This window comes from Convolutriloba macropyga, chromosome 3 (assembly GCF_964194025.1).
Source record: "Convolutriloba macropyga chromosome 3, txConMacr16.3, whole genome shotgun sequence".
NCBI classification, from domain to species: domain Eukaryota; kingdom Metazoa; phylum Xenacoelomorpha; order Acoela; family Convolutidae; genus Convolutriloba; species Convolutriloba macropyga.
The window spans coordinates 60,408,001-60,430,779 of record NC_134470.1 but is presented as its reverse complement, the minus strand read 5'-3'; the positions used below and the strand labels follow the sequence as shown (position 1 = coordinate 60,430,779).

The 22,779-nt window shown below is 36.2% G+C and overlaps 1 protein-coding gene across 1 annotated transcript in view; it reads right to left on the bottom strand.

Annotated features, from left to right (window-relative positions):
* Positions 1-22,779, bottom strand: part of LOC142336331 (uncharacterized) — a 47,386-nt gene that overhangs the window by 10,968 nt on the left and 13,639 nt on the right. The window contains exons 5-8 of the mRNA XM_075385084.1: positions 20,358-20,611; positions 7,848-8,189; positions 6,705-7,077; positions 65-312 (exon numbers count right to left, since the gene is read on the bottom strand). Of these exons, the coding sequence (XP_075241199.1) occupies positions 65-312; positions 6,705-7,077; positions 7,848-8,189; positions 20,358-20,611 (1,217 nt within the window). The remainder of the gene's footprint in view (positions 1-64; positions 313-6,704; positions 7,078-7,847; positions 8,190-20,357; positions 20,612-22,779) is intronic.

Below are 22,779 nucleotides of genomic sequence, written 5' to 3'. Positions count from 1 at the left end.
AGATCTGAATTTGATATCAATATGGGTATAGCAACAGTAACGGTCTCGAAAAGAAATAACTCACTTCTGTTTCTGTGTTGGTTGCAATTCGATAGCTGTTTCAACGTTCTCAACATGTTGGTCCGATAGATACAACAACCCTCCATGATGATGTTGCTGCCCTTCTATTGGTTGCGAGGGAATGCCTCCTTTCAGAGAAGTTTCCATGTCAACTGGTGAGCTGAGGACAACTTCTTCCTCCCCTGCCACTCCAACATCCACAGATACAAGTTGACAACTTCCATCCGTTTCCAAAAACACTTCCTGTCCCAGCTGCAAACAAAGCACTGATGTTAAATTTCTATCATCGCGAAGTTTGTTAATTCTACCCAATTGTTATCGGTATCGAGAAACTATCTCCTGGGCGACGCCAATATAGAGAATTCCGAGAGGTTTGAAAAACAGAATCCAACGCCTATGTCAAAAACACTATCATATTTGCAGATATTGCACCATCTGGACAATTAATAAAAATCTGCAGTTCTGCAGTAATGATTTACAATAAAGCGGAAAAAAGAAATCAGTTGTAATGTTTCTCTTATAAAAGACTGGGGCAACTTCGACTGAAAATTAAATTTCTTGGAGTCTACGAACAACAGAAAATCAGAAACAAGATTGTTAACGTGCGTTCGCGCATAATGCTCCAGAGCATCAAAACACCTTTCAAAATTTGAAAACGTAAAATAGTAAAAACGTAAATGTGGTTTTATTCCTACTAGAAGAGAGGTTCCGCTATCGTCTCAAGGACTTTTAAATCTTTGGTAAAAATGACAATATATTAGAACCTAGCTGCCAGATTGCCAAAATAGCCGCAATAGCTTTATAGATCTGCAGTTTCAAAAAAATAGCTAAAGAAACAGAGCAAGAAAAAAACTTTTTTCAATGATGAGATGTTATATTTTGTTTAAGAATCTGTTTAACTTATTGCTGCTTCTATTAGCTGCCCTCAAATACCCTTCAATTAGAGTGAAACGCACGCACTTGACCCTATTTCTTTTAATAGAAGCAAAGAAAAGTTCGTTTCAGAGCGAGGAAGTCATTTTTGAGAGCGAGGTAAGTTACGTGTGAAAAAAAATTTAGACAAGCGAATGAACAAAAAATCCACTCTCCACTAAGAGTTGAAAATGAAGCCACGCACGCAATTCACTAATTTTTGTTTACAAACCGTTGTCTCACTCTACTTAATTTGAATAAAAAAATTTACGCCACATAACCACCGAATTGTTCGTTCCACTTCCCACTTCAGTGTAACCAAAATCATCATTTCAGTTTCACTTTAAGGATCATGAAAATTCTCACTCCACTGTGAAGGTTATTTGAAAAAAACACGCTTCAAATCCATTCGCTTTCTCGATCTCTTTACCGCTTCTGCTCGATTAAAATCACCAATCCAATTTGACATCTCGTTGACACCAAAAAGATTCAAAAAGTGAATAGATCCTTAAAAAAAGACATTGCATCTATAAAATCAAAATCCTTTGAAACGTAAACATAAACAGACAAATGTCGGGAGAATTGCTCTTGAACGACAGGCGAGGCAATTTAATTCATCAGGGGCTCTAGCCTAGATCAATTTTTCTTTATGGGTGCAAAAACCTTTGACCCCACCGGGATTCGAACCACTGACCTCCCGATCCATAGCCACCCCCACTAACCACTGCGCTACAAGGCAACTAACTCTGCTACGCCGCAACCGATTTTATATTAGCACCTTCGGAGCACTAGAGAACACTCAAAAATGATGAACGAAAGCGTGAAAAAGTCACTTGAGAAGTCAAAGAATGTTCTAGAAGAAAAGCTCAAAATTGTCAAGCGAAAGATTTGCATTCAAAAGACAAACACGTTTACAATAATTGCTATGAACTGCGTTCAATAGCAATTAAAAACCAAGACAATCTCAATAGTAGCCCCAGCTTTCACTTTGCGGCTATTAAAAACGTTTTTCTCAATTCATTCTCAAAATCTATTTCCTACAGTACCTCATTCAATTAAGGTATATCCGTCCTATCGATCCAAATGATAAACAGACCCAGCAAATTGCCGGAAAATAGCCGCCGTTGATTCCAATAAGCATGATTGGGATTAAAAGAATAGAAGATATTGAAAGAAAAATGATTTTTGTACAAAAACATTTTTTAAGTCCGATTTATTTTGACGACATTTTGTAACTGAAAATACTCCATTTTCTTAAAGAGAGGCTACAGGGGCTACTACCAATAGCAATAAGCATTAGAGATGGAAACTAAGACTTATAGGAACGACGTTCAAATAGCGGGCATCTAAAATTGGGCTTTATTGGTTTATCCCGTTTCTATTTCTGACTTCAATTTTTTATACTGACTCTGTTCATTTTGAATTGCTTTGCTGAGCAACTGATAAGCAAAATCACTTTTAGCAGAATGAGAGAAGAGAGAAAATAGGCTAGAGAAGTCAAAAAGATTTCACGCAAAATGTTGACAAAGCGACAAAATGAGGTAAAGTGAAACATTTTTTGTTCGACGAAGTAAAAAAAAACATAGCAGGACAAGTCAACTGACGTACAATTCAAAGAATTTTCATGGACTAAACAGAAAACTAGACCTAGAACGGACTATGAATGGATTGGTAAAACCATAGAAAAAATCTGATCCAAAAAATTGAAAAAAAAAACAGTAAAAATCAAAGTGAAATTGCCGCATGTGAACAAAAAACCACTAGCGAGAAAGCAAATTTTTGTTCAAACACCGTTTTCTCACTCTACTTTAAATTTAGAGCGAAAAAATTTCACGTCGAAAAACTACTCGCTTTTTTGCTCCACTTTGCTCCACTTCCTGTTTCGACGTGACCAAATCACTACTCCAATTTGACTTCAAAAATCATGAAAACGTGTGAACAGATCTTAAAAAAAGACAACGCCCCAATACAATTCAAATTCTTTGAATTGTAAAAAAAATAGGAGCGCTATAATAGCCGGCTGAGTAGATGAGGGCGGCTACTTAGAAAGTTCCTCTTTGACCTCTTGGCATCAAACAAGAATGCATCAATAGAACTTAAGCCTCCTCCTGGAGAAAAAATTGTTCCACATCAATCATCGATTCAATTTTTAAGGAGTTTTCACCAGTATCACTTTCATATCACTCCGCAAAAGATATAAATCGGCCACATACAAGCCAGGATAGCATAAAGTTCCTCACCCAAATTTAAAGAAGGGTTGCTAAACGTTAATTTTAGACAAAACAATACAATATAGTTTAAAAATAAAACCTGCTGGTGCAAATTTCCGGAAAATAGCCGCCGTTGAAAAGCATCCATTGAAACAAGAAAAGAAGAGAAATGAAAAGAATTTGTTTGTGTCAAAACGTATTCTAATTTGATGTAGAATTTCAATTAGTTTCAAAAAAATACTCAGTTCAGCTTCTAAAGGGAAAGTAATTCAGCTTTATGGTAATGCCAGCAAGTAGTCACTCTGATGAACTGAGGCAACCTAATGCACTATGACTTAATGGCCAGTCTTCATTGGTTTATCCACTTTATTATTGGCTCTTTTGGCCTCGACTGTAATAAAAAGAACAACATCGGTTCAGTTAAAACAGTAAGTGACGTAAGTCAGTAGGCGAACATGAAAGTCCTAACTTAAGTAAAACAAACATAAACCGACAAATGTCGGAAGAATTGCTCTTGAACGACAGGCGAGGCAATTTACTTCAGGGGCTGTAGCCTAGATCAATTTTTCTTTATGGGTGCAAAAAACCTGTCTCCCGCCGTGATTCGAACCATTGACCTCCCGTTGCACAGTCTCAAGCACTTACCACTGCGCTACAGATCACTGTTCTCTCCTATTCTGCAACCGATTTTATATTAGCTTTACTTCGGAGCAATAGAGATCACTCAAAAATGAAGAACGAAAGCGTGAAAAAATCACTTGAGAAGACAAAGAATTTTCTAGAAGAAAAGCGCAAAATTGTCAAGCGAAAAATTTGCATAAAAAAGACACACACGTTTGCAATAATTGCTATGAACTTCGTTCAAGAGCAATTAAAAAACGTTATCGAAACATCAAGCGAACTAAAAAAAACAGCATGTACGTTCCTGAATAACAATTCAAACAAGTGAAGCAACTGAAGACAAGAAAACCAGCCTCCATAAAAAAACAGCCTGCGAAAACATACAAATCAAATATCATGAAGTCTGCAAAAGATAACAGCACTACAAAAACCATGAAACCTATTTCATTCAAGTTGATGAAAACTGTTAGACACTGTTAGACATGAATAAAAACACTTACACTCAAAACAAGAGCTGTCCAGATGGAGATTAAGTGATACAGCAAAAATGACTAAAATAGATGAAATAAAAAATCGTGATATTTTAGTGTCCTTTTTATATTTCTCAAAAACCCTTGAGACCTATTAGAGACTAAATAACAAAACAAAAAGTACAAAAACAGGAAAATTCCAAAAAAAATCACTTTGATGAACACAAATGACATCAAATTCTTTCAAAAACAATGATTGCCTTTCGAGGGGTGTAAACAAGTGCAACTATTCATCATTAGAGCACACGTAATGCCTTTTGTGAAAGTATTTGTACATAAATGAAAAGAAAACAGTAGTCAAATTGCCTTCCGAGAAAAATATTTACTCTCGAACACCGAAGATTTGTTTAAATACCATTTTCTTACATCACTTTAAGCACTTAGGAAAACTGCCCCGCCTTAAAACCACTGGCGTTTCGTTCTGACTTCTGCAGCATGACACAAATTATTACTCCAATTTTTCGAGAATTCTCGTTGACAAGAACAGGTAAAATGAAGTGAACCGGAACAGTTAAAAAACGTAGCAGCTAAACTGACCAAACTATTGACTCCACAATACCATTGAATCTGAAAGATCAAACGGAGAAAACAAATTATCTGGGAAAGAAGCAAATTAGGAATTTTCCAGAAACTTTTTCGAATTTGCTACTCGAAAAGCATTGGCTATAGATTGTCTGGTACGATTTAATGCTGTTTAAGAAACGGATATCAAATGATAAAGGAAAAAAACCAACAATGTATCTCAAAAAAAAAGAGGAAACCCGAGTAAAATGAAAAGAACTAAAGGACAAAATCTTAAACGCCGGTTAATTTTTTTGGTAACATTCGCATAAAATTGAGAACTGTTGATAACTGTTCTCATCATAAGAAAAAGTTCTAATTAACTGTCGATACCCCACACGGCACCCAGACGCACTGCTAAAAACTAAAAACATGAGCAAGAAGCAAAAACCGTTAAAAAACTTCATTTCATTTATTTTATGAACACGTGCCATCAAACCTTTAATTGTATTTCACTTAGTAACAATAACCCAACCAGCAACCCTAAATAAACAATTGGGCAAACAAAGTATTCAGATTGCCAAAAAAGCAGAATTAGGCAGAAAACCTTCAAAAGTGAGATAATTGTTTAAATTTAGCCTTCAGCCAAAACAAACTTAAATTGATATTAACGATATCAAAAAGCTACAAAAACCAACATAAAACTAATTTTAACCAAAAATACCCCCGACACCAAAAACATGAAACATAATCCACTAACGTCGTTAAAATTGCTCTCAAACGTCTAGTGGGAGCTCTAATCAATTGTAGCCTGCTTCAGTAGGGGGGGGGGGGTCTAATTGGGACTAAAAATTTCACAGGGGCGCTTCAAACAAACTCATTAGAGTTTAATAAATACTACTATTAGGATTTTTAAAAAAATGCACCAATTTCAGCGCTTGAAAAATGCGCCAACTGCTTGAAATTGTGAATGAGAGAGAACTTCAGATCACGCAAAATGCACATAGTCAAGGGCGTAAAAGTCACTCGAACAGTCAAAAAGCAGTCAATCGAAAATTTTGCATTAAAAAAGACACACGTTTACAATAATTACTTCTCTTCGAGAGCAATTAAAAAGTAGAAAAACAGCTTTAATTATTTGAATTGTAAAATGCGAGAGCGCCTAAATAATAGCCGCTATACAACAATAATTTGCAGCAGAACACGCGTATTTAGAACACACATATATTTTAACGCACTCATAGTTTAGCGAAGAAGGCTCAATTTTCGACCTGATGCTACTCGAATTTGAGAGATAATTTTGCAATACAGTTTTCTACAAAAAACCAAAAGTCTTGCCAAACAGTTAAATGGAGATGATAAGTAATGGTAACTTATTAAGATACCACAATGTAGCGTTGATGAGCTCCATTTAAGTTTCACAAGAAAACAAAAGTTGTCTCAAAATGTTATATTATTACGTTTGTTCAATCACTGAGATCACATTAGCATTTTATAACTTTGTTTTCACTGTGAACCTTGGATGAAGTTCATCAACTTCACATTAGAGCATATGGTAAACTTCATTGTAAGGCAAGGCCACTAAATTAGAGGATGGTGTAAAAATTTGAATACAAGTTAGTTAACTTTTAATTAAATTACAGTAATGTAAAAACTCGGGAGAGTTCTTACTTCGCAATAGTTGAGGATGATAACGCTCAGTACATTAAAATACTAGAAGTTGAAATGGATTTTATTTTCACAAAACGTGAATTGAAATGGTTAAGTGACTCCGCAGAAGTCGACTCAAAATTATGGCTATCATCTCGAGCTTTCCATATGAGAAATTTTCAGTGACTTCAACGGAAACGGAGAGCTTTTGAAAAATTACCTCAGTTGGAGCCACATCCCATTGGAATTGGATTGCATTCTCCGGTTGTTGCGACTGCTGTATTTCTACATAATGCTGCCCTTGAATACTACTGCCACCGTCTACCCCATTTAACGAAACAACTGCTCCCTCACCATTCGTATACATAAGTTGGTACTCTTCGCCCAACTCGGGCATATTCGTATTTGATGAGGTACTTTCAACTCCTGTCACAGAATTTTGAAAGATTGTTGTCGTTGATGCTGTGGTTGAAGGGATTTGGTTATCGGTTGTTTGTGAACTGTCCAAATAAACAACTGAGGCATTAGGAGTTTGGCTTCCTACAGCCGGCAATGCATTGGGTCCTGAGAGATGCTTATTTGTGATGTGTTTTCTGAACAACAAAACCATATTATAACTGCCATCTTTCTCACCGATTCTCTTGAAGAGCCTCTCTCTTTCATTCGATGATTTTTCAAATTGATTTTTTAAAAGGTTTTTCTTGAAGAGTCATTAATACTACGATCTGTTTGTTTTCCGCGTATTGTTTTCAACATTATATATTAACAAATAGAATACATTTTTACCTCTCATTTTGCATCCTAATAAGATCCGTATCGGATAAATATGTATTCTCATATATGATATGTATTCTGTTCGGATAAAATACCAAAAAAAATTTCAAGCTCTTTAGAGGTCGTGCAGATTTTTCAAAATTTTGATACGCCAATCCAAAAGTGAAAACCAAAGGCATGCTCTGCTTTATAGCCAGCTCTTGCGTTAGACAAAAGTTCAAAAATTTAAAATAGGATCATAAATGTATCAAGTCGAATATGTGAAAGGGAACCAACAAGAGGTGACGGATGCTCTCCCATTTTCCAACTCCGTTATCCTATTGGTATGGATTCTAACAAATTTCGTCTTTCCGATTTCTAGTGAACTACTGAAAACATTTCAACGCATAGTCCATGTCTTGATCGAACAGTATTTTCGGATCATCATCATCTAGGTCGCAAAAGAGAATTAATAACGACTATTTCTTTGGGTGCTTTTGAATGTATTGAAGCCCCCCCTTAGATGCAAGTATGCGAAATAGCCTCTTGGCTTTGAGTCTTTTATCTTCGTCGTCACTTCCCAAGGCAATGTGAATTTAATTCCACAAACCTGAGAATAGCCTGATCCTGGAATTTCTTCAAACATACTGCACAACTCATGTGAGTATCTGAAGTTCGCACCATAAGATTGCTCACTATCAGATCTCTTTCTATTGCAGATGCCAACTCACGTTCCTCGCTCTCATCATTTTTGTCACTTGGAATGCTGTCACTCACATCCGGCAGGTTCAGCTGATTCGCCAATTTTCGTTCTGTGTTGTCACCATTTCTGAGAACAGGGGTCACTTGAGTTACTTCAAGTCCGTCGGCTACTGTAAATCCCTGGGCAAAACTATTACTGCTACTTGAAGACGGGGTTTTTCTTGCTTGCGCCCTTCTAGCCACAGCTTGCCTAAACGAAGCAAAAAATTGTCAACCAGATTATTAATTCACTTCTCAAAACCATTCCTGACAGCAGCAAGAAGTGCCGACAAATTATATAGCTCTGAAAAGTGAAGTGATCCAAAATGGCTGAAAGATTAAAAGTTGTTGAAAACATTTAAGTCTCTTAAACAAAAAACAAAAACAGGACAATGCTAAATGGCTCTACTATGGCAGATGAGGCAAAACCACGACCTGCAACAAGTTCACTGGGGTTCAAAACATTTTATATCCAAAATTTTGACAAAAATTGTAATAAACCGAGCTACATGATAGCAGAAAAAAACAGATGTAAAATGTTTTACTTTGCCGCTAAGGGCGAAAGGGTAGAAGACAAAATTATAATGCTCCGACCTAAGAGAAGTCCAATTTTACCCCCTGAAATCTCTCGCAACATAGGAGGGTCGTCTACTACTAGTCATATACCAAAAGGAAATGGCCGTGTAACGAGCCATCCGAAAAATCAGATATATGAACTAAAGAACGGTTTAATGAGGCTACCACCCAATCTAGCTATAAGGTTATAGACAAGTTTTTCGATTTGAGTCTGGTACCATGTGTCTAGAAAGTATACCGCTTGAAAAGTGTGATGGTTTCAAAGAAACATCAAGAAACTTAGCAGTTTTCTTTATTAAAGTTTCAAAGAACAAAAAGAAAAAATTACCTGACGAACTTTGTTGCTATGCCGATAGGAAATGGCCACAAAACTAAACTCAATTCTAATTTTGTTTTACCGTTATTATTATCTTATTGACCTATCAACCATATGTCAGAAGTAAAATCCCCACCAACAGAAACCTGATTCTAACATCCACTGACCTCCAACTGATGAACTCGATTGTACCTAGGCCATACATGATTCTCATGAAAAATTGATGAAAAAAGAAAATCACCTCCGGGATTCGGAACTAAGATCTATTCACATGTCAATCAAGTTAAAATATTTTTAGCTAATCTAAATTTTCTCGGCATATTTTCGCATAGATAACTACTATAAATACGAGATAATTTTTGTATATTTTCAGTTCCAAATTTAAATTAAAATTCAACTTATCCCGTGTTATCGACCACGACAATGGTGTGCAGACCAACTACAGACTGACAAATTTTGGATCTACAGAATGCAGAATCAGCTACTGAATACAGAATGCAGAATCAGCTACAGTGTGGATTTCGTCTTTTGTGGCGAAATGTCGAGCAGAGAAGAAAGAGGACAAAATCAACACCGAGGGTACTGTACAGGACCTACAGGTAACCAATTTTTCTTAGTATGTGCGGGCAAGATGCAATTATTAAACTTAGGAGCCTAATTAGTCCTAGGAATTTAATAGATAATCCGTATAAAGACATCAGATTGGCGATCCAAAACTATATTTCTCCTAAAGAGAGAGTAGTAACGGCAATAAGGGCTAAATTTCTGTCCGTAATACAAGATTTAGGGTAGTCAGACGATGATTTCCTAGCACGTTTTAGAAGAAGCACGCTATTGTGACTTCGAAAATCTCAAAACAGCGGCCGACCCCGATGAGCAGTTGGTAATAATAACGTTTATCTCAGGTTTGAGAAACCCTGAAGCAAAACTTAGCCTACTAGACGGTATTAAAGCAAAACCAACAATGTCGATTACTAAAATTAACGAGAGCATACAGTTCAGAAGTCAAGCAATGTCTTTTAAAAGTTCTTCATCAGGTAATAAGCCTTTTACTGTGAAAGAAGAAATTGGGTTCAACTTCAAAAAGACCTTTCGAAATCCAAATGAAAAATTTACGGCCAATAAAAGCAACAATATAAGCACTAGGTGTGGAGGTAAGCCACATTTTAGTAGACCCTGTGCAGCGCTAAGTAAAAAATGCAACACCTGTGAATGGGTGGGACATTTCTCAAAAATGTGTAGAAGCAAACCCCAACCAAATTCAGGTAAGTACAATAAACAAAATAACTTTTGCGAAGAAGAAAACAATTCCTCAGAGCAAGTATCTCCAGCATCGGAGATGGGAATGTTTTATACTAAAGAACAAATATTTAGCATGTCTGCGACATGGGAAAACATCTCAGTAAATAATTGCAAAGTAAAAATGCAGGTAGACACAGGTGCAGCTAGCACAGTGATATCATCAAAAATATGAACTGAGCTTGGTAAACCTCAGTTGAATGCGACATCTCGAAGATTATGACGGTCAACAATTAACGCTTCTGGGATCACTTTCTGGGAAGCAGGCTCACACAAAAACAAGTAGCAGTTGTGCAGTCTGATAAAGAATTTGGAGTACTTGGTAGAGACCCTCTACTCAAGCACGGTCTGAACAACATCACAACCGAGCACCTACCTGCTGTAAAGGGTTACAAAGCCCACGTGAAGCTGATTCCAGGATCACAGCCAATGTTCCGCAAAGCAAAAAAACACCTCTACCTCTTCTTCAAGACAAGGTCACAGAGAAGCTGGAACAGATGGTCAGACAAGGCATCCTTGAACCGGTACAGCCAGGAGGAGTCACTAATGCATCTCCAGTGCCGTGGCAGAGAAAGAAGAGCGGAGAACAGATTTTGCGTGGACTTGAAATTGCATATCAATGGCAAGGTGATGGATGAGGACTACCCAATACCAGACATGGAGACAATCTTCCACAACCTACATGGGGCCTCATACTTTGGCAAAACTGACCTCTCAGATGCCTACTATCAAATTGAACTCGACGAGGAGGTAAAAGATATATGCACAATCGACACATCTCAGGGACTGTTCAAGATGTGCCGACTACCTCAGGGATTGAAAACTCTTCAATCTTCCAGAATTGCATCGAATCAACACTCAAAGGAATCAAAGGTGTTGTGATCTTTCAAGACGATGTGTTGGTGTATGGAACTACCAAGGAACCGTTCGATAAAAGAATCCTTGCAGTCAAGAGTCGACTACGTTAGAAAAATTTTACTATTATGAGAAAAATTCTAAACCAAAACCAGTCGATAGCGTTAGTTTTTTAGGATACTCCATTTCAAAGGAGGGAATAACACCAGAAACCAAACATGTTTAAAAAATTGCAAAAGCACCAACTAACAACTCGGATCGTTTGTTGGGCTAGCAAATTTTTACGGAAAAACGATTCCTGATTTTGCAACGAAAATGCTACCCTTAAATAACATGAGAAATAGCGATTACTCCTGGTGCAACAAAAAGCCTTTGAAGACATCAAAACGAAATATGTGCTAACCTACTTGTACAGCCATATAATTTACAAAAAGAAGCAACAGTTACTACTGACGACTCTGAAAAAAGCCATTGGCGGGGTTCTTTCGCAAGAAGGACATTCAATCATATATGTATCGAAAGCTGACTCCAGTGGCGCAAAACTACTCGGACATAGAGCGGGAAGCACTGGCAATTGTGTTTGCGGTCACAAGCTTGAAGCAATTCCTTCTTGGAAGACCCTACAGTCGGACCACAAACCACTCAAATATCTCTTTGCACCAGACGAAGAGATCCCGAAGACAGCATCAGCTAGAATCACAAGATGGGCAATAGCTCTAACAAGCTTCGATTATGAGTTGAAGTACACACCAGGAGAGCAGATACCCCATGCAGACGCTTCGAGCAGAATGGATTTCGACGAAGAAGAATCCGACAACGATCGAGTGTGCTTCGCAATCATTAAGATCTACTTCGCTCAGAGTGATCTGGTGACCCAAGCAGAAATCAAAACCGAACTTGGAACAAACAGACTCTTTCAGGACATATTGAAACGAATCAAAATCAGCAATTGGAAACAATGTTCAGAAAAAGGGATTCGAACAACAAAGATGCACTGGCCATACACAATGGAATCATCTTCAGGTGTTGTTCCTTTCATTCCACCCAAACTACGACACTTGGTTTTGGCAAAAGCGCATGAGACGCATTCTGGGAAGAATGCAACTGAGGCATCAGTCAGAATGATAGCATGGTGGCCTGGCATTACCTAAGACGTTCAACATTTTGTTAGTAAACGTAAGAATTGTCAAAAGAACAGGCCTAGCCTGGGAAAAAGTCTCTGCGTGGCCAGAAGCCGACGTTTGGGAACGTCTCCACATGGACCGGGGTTATGTTAAGGACCAAAGCAATATCTTAGTTATTGCTGACGCGGGTTCCGGCTGGACGAAATCTTTCCCCGCGGGAAATAGAACATCAGAAACAGTTAAAGTATATCTAAGTCAGATGTTTGGAAGATCCGGAAAACCAAAAACTTTAGTATCTGATAATGGTCCTGAATTTGTAAGTGGTAACCTTAAACAGTGGTGTGAATCACTAGGAATTAAGAATATGGAATCACCTGTCTATCATTCAAGAGCTAATGGACTAGCTGAAAGAGCAGTTCCGACAGTGAAGCGGGCACTTCAAGCATGGAGTCCCAGTCTTAATGTGTCATTTGGAGTACTCCTGCAAAAGACACTGATAACACATCGCAACACTTCAAAGACGAGGAGCAAAACTCCAGTTGAACTCCTGTTGGTACGCAGAGTGAGACTACCAGCAATAGCAGATTTCGACTTGTGCAAACCCATTCTATTCAAGGCCAATGAAAAGACAACCACAGTTCCTGATACCTTCATCATCAGGAAGGGATCAAACACATCTTTCATACAGCCCGGAAATTCGACACGGACTATTCTAGTGAGCGACAACCAAAATGCAGGACTAGAAGAGCACAATGTGAAAACCGAACAAGCAGTGGAGGTGACCATATCTCAATCAGAACCACAACAATAGAACACAGATGTGGGACCTTCACATCAGGATGAAGCTTCTACAGCCACATCAGCTCCAGAGCACCAACAACCCGAACCACCAGAGCCTTCACGAACATCAACAAGAAACAGAAAACAACCCAACAGATTTGGAGAAACTATACCCAAAAACTTGCTCAAAAAAGGAGGGAAGATATGATGGTTCCATAGAAACATCAAGAAACTTAGAAGTTTTCTTTATTAAAGTTTCAAAGAACAAAAGAACTTAACTGACGAACTTTGTTGCTATGTCGATAAGTAATGGCCACAAAACTAAACTCAATTCTAAATATGTTTTGGCGCTATCATTATCTTATTGACCTATCAATCATATATCAGAAGTAAATTCTCTCAACAACAGAAACCTGATTCTAACATCCACTGACCTCCAACTGATGAACTCGATTGTACCTAGGCCATATATTATTCCCATGAAATGTTGATGAAAATAGAAAATCACCTCCGGGATTCGGAACTAAGATCCATTCACATGTCAATCAAGTAAAATATTTTTAGCTTATCTAAATTTGCTCTGTATATTTTCGCATAGATAACTACTATAAATACGAGCTAATTTTTGTATATTTTCAGTTCCAAATTTAATTTAAAATGCATTGAATTCTTTTGACCCGTGTTATCGACCATGACAAAAAGTTTCTAGCTTCTATCAAGCCAACTTGTTGCTCACATCACAGCCACTTTATCAATTTCTCTTAAGCAAAGTATAGAGCAATTATTTTAGTCCTGCGACTCTTTTAGGCAGTTTTTCATACGACCGATCTTTTGTCTGAATTTTGTTTTCGCATATTCACTTTTCAAATTGACTAAATTTTAGCGGCTAAAATTTCTCTCATTCAAATTTTAAAGCAGATTAGTTTAGTTGTCTGCAGCCAAATACTTAAAGTCAAATGGAATGCGCGTTGAACCTGATTTCATTTTTCAATTTATATCTGATAGTTTTCTAAAATTAGATCTAACAACAATATGGAGACCCTTACGCAAGGTCCACCTAGCTGAAACACTTTTGACGTAAATTATTAGAAGCCTAATTTTCATTAAACTAATGCAATATGCATTGATTGGGCAAAGCTGATCTAACGAGACAATCACATATGACAACCAAAACCAATATCCTAAACAGGTGATACACACCTCACACAATTGTAATTTGGATATGTCAATAATTCTTACAATGGGATTAACCAATGTAAATGATTTGAGCAAATTTGAGTCAAATCAATAAGACAAAGATTACAACGTACAGAAACAGACATTGAGAGAACGACAGAGAAATTTAGCTTCAGACAAAGGGGCGATCCAAATGACCACTTTTTCATATTGGTCTTATAAAAAAAAAACATTTTAATTTTAAATTATCGCAAATTAATGAATTTTATGATATAAGAAATGAAAAACGTGTGTGGTATTCCATTTTATACCTAAAATTGCTATCCAGTAGAGTCAGGACATTTAATTGAAATATTTATCCAGACCTGGACAGGTACCGGCCTTGATCAATGAGTTTGCATGGCATTAGACCGACCCACAATTTTATAAAATAGCCGGCAGATTCCGGAATAGCCGCGATAAACCTAATCAGACACTTGGCCTGTAAGCTGACGCCAAAGAGAGTAACAAATGACGCCAACCAAGCACGCAAACTCAACTGACAAGCAGTAGAAGTCACTGAAATGAAGTCAAATGGTCGCAAGAATCAACCACTAAGACGACGAATTGAAAAACAGCAGGACAAGTCTTGAAATTCAATCCAAACAATTGAATGGAAGCCTTGAAAAATCTTCAATTGACAAAAACAATAATTGGATAACACATACGCCAAACACAAAATTATTTGAGAATTATCAAAATAGAATTCAAATTATAGAATTCAAAAAACAAAACTAAAATTGGCATTTCACAGCTATCTTTCCGGACACAAACAACAAGCAGAAGCAAAAACCACAAACAGTGATTTTTTAAAATGCAGGTTTTTAATTTAAAAAATCTAATACTCTTAGTGTTATTGTCCTCCGAAAAATTTTTGTGTTGTTAAAACTTATTCGAGAGCCCAGCAGCAAGACAGATTACTAATTAACAAGCAGTATTTCACTAACAAACACATTGAAAAATTTCAGTTAAAAAATACACTAACTAATTTAAAGTTAAAGACAATATTAAAGTAAGTTAAAAGACAATAGCCAAAAATAAGGAAAAATTGCCGCAATCAGGGCTCACAAACAAAAAAACTGACCTTTTCCATTGAATTTAAGTTTTACAGCAAATTCAGCAATTAATCACCTAAAAGGCTATCAAAGCCAGCTTAGATCCTCTACAGCATCTTAATACCCGCCGAGCTTCACCTTTTTATCCCGGTAAAAAATCTCAAAGTCAGAAAGTAGAAAAATGTGAAACCATCTTAAAAAATACAGAGCACTAATACAATCTAAATTCATTGGATTGTAAAAAACAGAATTACACGTCCTTAATTACAATCCAAAAATTGAAGAAGAAAACGATACATGACGATCAATTACATCGGAGAAACAACTTTCAATGGTTATCAAAGCAAAAAAAACATTTCAAACGGAACAATTTCAAATACGGCGTTTTTTAAAAAAAAATAGTTTCTTTCGTTTAGCTTCTATTAGAAAATCATTAATGTCAAGAACTACGATAACAACAGTTTAGTTTCAGCTCACGAGACGAATATACCAGCATGAGAAATAAAAATTAAGACAAAGTGGTAGGACAAAAGGCACATTACTTTCATTAAACCACGTACCAAAATATTAAACCCTTAAAACCCACCGCATCAAACCGTCTGCCATTAGAAAGCACATATAGTCCATGAGACCTATAAATATTAAATTTTAACAAAATTGCAAAAAAACAAACGCAGGAATGAAAAAAAAAGAAATCGATAAATTTTGTAAAATCAAGTTCGAATTCATTAAAATTGCTAGTTCTAAACTAAAACGATTAAAAACCTAATCATGAAGCCTCATTAAAAACAATAAAACAAGTACAATCACTGCGCTGTAATAGAGCAAACGGTATAAGTGAGAGATCATTCAAGGAAAACCGTAAAATTCGAAAAATAAACCTCACTGGAAAGCCGAGCAACTTTTCATTCAGGACACTAAGTAAAACAGCAAAAAAACAAACAACCACTAAAGTTCAATCGACAACAAAGATGGAAACAAATAGAGTCAGGGAAATTCACATATGCCTCTAAAAATAAATTAACCTATGCCTCTATAAAATCAGAGAGACCTGTCAGTATGGGGCCTAAGTAACAGCAAGTCAAACCAACAAATAAGTTCACTGATCATTTAAGGAAGCAAATAATATCCAAGGTAGAAATAAATTTACCTATAAATTGAAACTCCTTACTGAATTCGTTAAAATTTTACCAGAAACCCGATAAAACCTGTGGTTAGTGATCTCATGCAACAATGTAACAGGGCAAGAAACAAACAATATTTACAGGTTAAACAACAATTTGAAATAAATTTATGAAAAGACCAGTAATTAAGCGTACAAATGAAAGACGAAAAAGAATATTTATGGGCACACATTGGCAGTTCATTAGCTAAGTAGTGTTGAAGTTAAAAAAAACTAACAGCTATGAACAAAAATCAATAACTACTTTTATTTTTGCACCTTTAGAAAGCCGATAAGACCTTTCGTTAAGGACACAAGCTGACAGGACAAAAACACAAAATTCGGGCAACCACTAATACTTTCTAACATCAAGTAGTAGTATAGTCATAAAAGCAACAACATTAACAACTTTGATTTTGCATGATTCGAAAGCCATTAATGCGAGACGCTTGTCATTAATGCAAGCAATTGACAGGACAACAACAGAAATTACCTTACAAATCGGCAAAAACCGAAAAACTCAAAAATACCCGGAATATTGCCGGAAAATAGCCGCCGTTGATTCTCACAACAAATATTCGGATTGAAAGAAGAGAAAACTAATTAAAAAACTGATTTTTGTAGACAAACAAACAAACAAAACATACCCAACAGATTGCCGGAAAGTAGCCGCCATTGATTCCAATAAGTATAATTGGGATTGAAAGAAAAGAAGATATTGAAAAAAGAAGATTTGTACAAAAACATTTTTAAGTCCGATTTATTTTGATGGTATTTCGTAGTTGAACATACTTCTGTTTCTTAGAGAGAGGCTACAGGGGCTACTATCAATTCCAAAAAGCATTAGAGATGGTAATTAAGACTTATAGGAACGACGTTCAAATAGCCGGCATCTAAAATTGGTCTTTATGGGTTTATCCTGTTTCTAAATCTGACTTCAAATTTTTATACTGACTCTGTTCATTTTGAATTGCTTTGCTGAGCAACTGATGTTCAAAATCACTTTTAGCAGAATGAGAGAAGAGAGAATGTGGCCTAGAGAAGTCAAAAAGATTTCACGCAAAATGTTGAAAAAGCGGCAAAATGAGGTAGGTAAAGCGAAACATTTTTTTTGTTCGACGAAGTAAAAAAAATAGGAGCGCTATAATAGCCGGCTGAGAAGATGAGGGTAGCTATTAACACGACAAACAAACAAACAGACAAACAAACAAGTGCGAACTATTTTGATGTCGATTTGGAGCAGAACATACTCCTGTTTCGGAGTGAGATGACACAAGGGCTAGTATCAATATCAAAGCGCATTAGATATGGTAACTAAGAACAAAGTTCTAGAGTAACGGTCATCTAAATTTGGTCTTTATGGGTTTACCCCGTTTCTATTTCTGATTTCGTTTTTTGATAAAGACTCTGTTCATTTTAAATTGCTTTGCTGAGAGAAGAGTGAAATTAGCCAATAAAAGTCATAAAGATTTCACGCAAAAATATTGAACAAGCTGTGAACAAAGGTAAAGCACAAAAATTTTAGTACAAAGAGGTAAAAAAAGAGCGCTATAATAGCCGGCTGAGAAGCTGAGGCCACTATTAATGATTTTGGAAACTTTTGATGTTATGTCAGAGAAGCTCGTAGCTAAAAATTGACATCATTAATTACTTTCGTTTAAACCTCATTGAAAAGCCGACAAAAATTTTCATTTATCACATCAAGTGATATGACAACAAAATCGACAAAGACGGGCAAAGCTGAAAAATTATCCTACACTTTTTGAATACAAGTATTGTTAAAAACAAAAATCTATCGCTATGAACTGAAACCATCATTTTTTTTATTTACGCCTCATAGGAAAACGAACAAGACCTCTCATTAATAATTCCTTTAAACAAAATATTACTATCTTATTAACAGTTAGCAGAAGTCGAAAACCATTTACTGCCCGTTGACTTTTGAAATCAGTTTGAAAAAATTATGTTTTAAACTACTGGCCTTTTTGCTCCCTTTACTATTCTAGCGTGAATGAATATTCTCATTTGACTCCTCATAGACAAACTCAGAAAATGCAAACAGATTTAAAAAAATCCGGAACCGACCCAAAGTAGATGATCACTTAGGCCTCAGCCAACTCTTCACTGAATAGAATCAGTCATCTACTTAAGTACATATCCCATTTAAAAACAAAAACATAAAATCGGATAAAATATTGTCACAAGTTGCGACTCCCGAACAACTATTGGCAAAGGGAAAATTGAGCCGGTATAGAAAAATCAAAAATCATATTTAGAACAAAATACAAAAAAGTAAAAAGCTACTTCAAACAATTTTTCTTGAAAAGAATTTTAAATTCATTTTCCTCGATTGGTGACCCACACAACACCTGTCAGACATACTTTAAAAAAACACAAACGACTAACGCCGGAAGAATTGCTCTCAAAAGTTTAGGGGGAGCTCGAATCGATTGCAGCATGCTTCAGTGGGTGAGGCACGTTTCATTTGATTTTTAGTAGTGAACTGCCGCCACTTGAGTTCAGCTGCTGACACTTGCGAATCAGAGAAATTTAGATCACGCATAACGAAAAAGTGAAGGGCGTAAAAGCAACTCGAAATCGAAACAGTCAACCAACTATTTTGCATTCAGAAGCAACACATTTACAATAATAGCTCACTAAAATCCCTAGATTAAAAAATACTCCCCAAATTCTAACAACGGTTGAAGAAAGTTACAAAAACTGCTAAATCATCTGCAAGTATCTGCCCCAGATGCTCAAAAATGTTTTACGATGTACTATTACCAGCTAAGACAAAAAAAGAAAAAAAATTGCGCATAACTTTTTTTACACCTAACATTCTCACTGTCTCATTAAAATGCATGAGCAAAAACCACCCTCTTTCGCTCTGCCTTTTGTTCAGCAGATTGGCCTCAAAACTTTTTGTTCACGTGCTGCATTGACTTTTACGCACTGTTTCGGAAACACTCGACCGAAAAGATCATCATAACTCCCCTTCGAGTCGTCAAAAGACAGCGCACCAATACAATCCAAATCGGATCTATTCAGTTTAGGCCCCCCGTGTTTTTATGCCCCCATTTCAAATCATGTGCTGTTATATAGCACGTTACTGTGTAAAAAAATTAGCACGTGTGCTCGACGGCGTAAATTATAGATTCCCACTAAGATGAGAGCAGAAACAGAATAGATCCATAAAACGACTTCCTTGGACTGTGAGCTCTCGAACGACTAGCGAGTTTGTTGGCTCTGGTTGTTATGTAGCCTATCATAGAGAGGCCAACTACACTGAGTTGGTGGGGGGCAGACAGTGGAGGAGATCCAAACTTAGCAAAAATTGTCTTTCGGCATATGAAGTCTCCAGGAGAGCTACACACAGACTTAATGCCCTCACGCTTCAGTTTATTCCATTTCGGCGAAAGTGAAATCGCTTAAGTGAAAGAACACTCTAAGACCAAAATGGTCAAACAAAAATTTTGCGTAAAACACACACACCCGGTTACAACAATTGCTTCAAATTCCGTTCGAGAGCAATTAAAGAGGAATCCACGATTGATCAAAATCCACGATTGATCAAACTCCAACAAATTTTCAAATTGTTACCATTTATCTGAAATCTTATAAATCTTACTAAAATTCAAATTTTACAAGCTAATTCAGCTGCTGTAAGGTAGATCGATATCTATTTGACAATTAATTATCACGGAAACCCTAATCTCCTGGCATAGCTCAATAAGACGTCAAAATACGATCGCATACTGATGTTATAACACTTAATTTGCCAAGATAGTAAAATTTCAGCTCAAGTATTACAGCTGTTCAAGGTTAAAATAACTTTCAAGAACGTGATTTTTTCATCAAAAACTGTAATCAACCATTACCATACGCCCCAACAAAGTCATAAGAACTGCAACTTGAGAATTTAAACACGAAAAGCAGTACAAACGCAAAAAAAGAGCTTCATTAATGATCAAAAATATTGAAATAAACGTGATCTTACAAAGCTCTGTCTTCAGCCGCATGCATCTGTTCAATATGTCTGTTGAGGTGTGTCTTGCTAGAGAACTCTCTCACCCTTGGGATGCACAGGTGACACATGAATTTAGGCATAGCATTGGGTTTCTCTTCATGCCATTTGAGATGTTGTTCTAAATGAGCCTTTGAGGGGCAGCGTTTAGAGCACTGACTGCAAGGATACATACGTGTTTCTTTTACAAACCCGCAAGCTATCATCTCTTCTTTGGACCACGACTTCTAAAAAGTATTAAAAGTGGTTACACATTCCGAAGCACAACTGCATTTTGAAATTCTATAAGCAGTTCTAAAATCAACAGAAAAATGCAATTAAAGCACCTTCTTAGCTTTTTACAACAGACTAATTATTGCATTAGTTAAATTTAAAACATAGCTGGCAGATTGCCAGAAAATAGCCGCAATAGCTTCGTAGATCTGCAGTCTAAAAAAAATAGTAATACAAGACAGTTAAAAATTACCCTTTTCATTAGAGGATGAGATGTTAAACTTTGATTAGGAACTTTTATAAGTTATTGCTGCCTCTATTAGCTGCTCTCAAATAACCTTCATTTAGAGTGACACACACTCACTTGGCCATGTCTCATTGAATTAAACTAAAGAAAAGTCAATTTCCAAGTGCGGAAGTCACTTTTGAGAGTGAGGAAAAACTTAATCACGCGAATGAACAAAAAGACTTGCTCCACTAAGAGTGAAAAATAACGTCACGCATGCACTTCAGCTGAAATTACATTAACAAAAGAACTTCAGCTGAAAGAATTAACAAAAAGCAGATTAAGTCAGATGATCGTAACAAGAATCTTAACGACGAAATAAAAACATAGCAGGAGAAAACAGAACTATTGCACCTGACCAGCAGATCAATTGAAAAATCCCAGCCAAAAAGACGAGATTAAAAGTTGAGAAACTAAAATAATCAAACAAACTAAACAAAATAATCATTGCTTAAACTCTTGAAGCTTTTACCCTGAAGGCCAAATATGATAAATCAATATACTCATTCCCTCAAGCACAAGCCTTGAAAAAGATTTATTATCCACTAAAGGTAGATAAACTCTGTTTACCTTTAGTGGATAAACTCTGTCTAGCTTTACATGACAGAACTCAGAAGTAATAGATGATGACATCACGCCATATCACAGCAGCTGAAGAGCGGCATCAACAAAAGAGTTAAGGAGAGAGAGAGAGAGAGAGAGAGAGAGAGTGCGTGTGTGCGTGCGAGAGATAAAACGTGAACGAGAAAAAGAAGGAAAGAAACCCCAACCAATACAGAGAGAGAGAGAGCTAGATAGGAATATTTTCCATGAAGAGATTCGACTCTCCAACTTCTAGTTTACTACCATTGTTTTTAATTAAATCATACAGAAAAGTGAAAGTGCAAAATTCAAAAAATGAATATCCACATTACGCAGTGAGAAAATATATTTCCAAATCATTTTCTGTCTCAGGAGTTCTGTGATGTAACCCATCTGCATGAATTGGAAAAGTTTCGTTGGTCAGTACAGATCATTAAATTCAGAAAATGACAAAAAATTTAAAACAATTGCAAACTTTAACAAGATCTTGGCGAAATTGGTGATATTAATATCATTAGAACCATTTCATTGTGTCCAGAGACTACCTAGTATCCCTATTTCAAGCCTTTAACAGTTTCATTCACTCAAAGCTTGATAAATTCGGAACATGCTAATTTTCCAAAAATTTGAAAAAAATGATCCAAAAATTGCTAAAACTCGTGTTATTAAATATTGATAACCAATCCATTACCTCTGCTACTATGCATTAACTTATTATTAAACCCTTAAGGAGGCTTCCTGGCCCATAGTGCCGAAAAAGATTTTTATTAAGAGTTCATTTTAAAAAAACTGCAAAAATTTGTGACATTAAAAAATGAAAACTCTTTCATTAGAAACTGTGCAGTAACCTATTATAAAACCCTAGGGAAGGTTACTTCACTCTTGAGGCTGGAGAGGCCTAAAAATTGACAGATTTTGAAAAAGTTGAAAAAAAAGGAAGTTCTATAAAAAAAAAAACAATTGTTAAAATTTGTCAGTCAAATATTGAACGCCATTCCATGGCTAAAATTTTTTTCAGTAAACCATTATCAAATCCTATAGGAGGTTAGGGCTGAACCTTAGGGCTGAAAAAAACTGAAAAAAGTCAAAAAAACATTTCAAAAGATTGAAAAAATTAGTATAAATTTGCGTGTTTGAAATGGTCATAAAAAATAATTATTTCTGGCAAAGGACCTTATCGACTTTTACAAACCTCAATTCTAGACTAGTTTCAAGAAAAACTTGGAGATTGACGAAAAACGCGAAAAAAAGCAACATTTTGGGCGCAAAATCTCTCTAAAAATGACCTTTTAACCCTGAATTACGGCCTTCCCA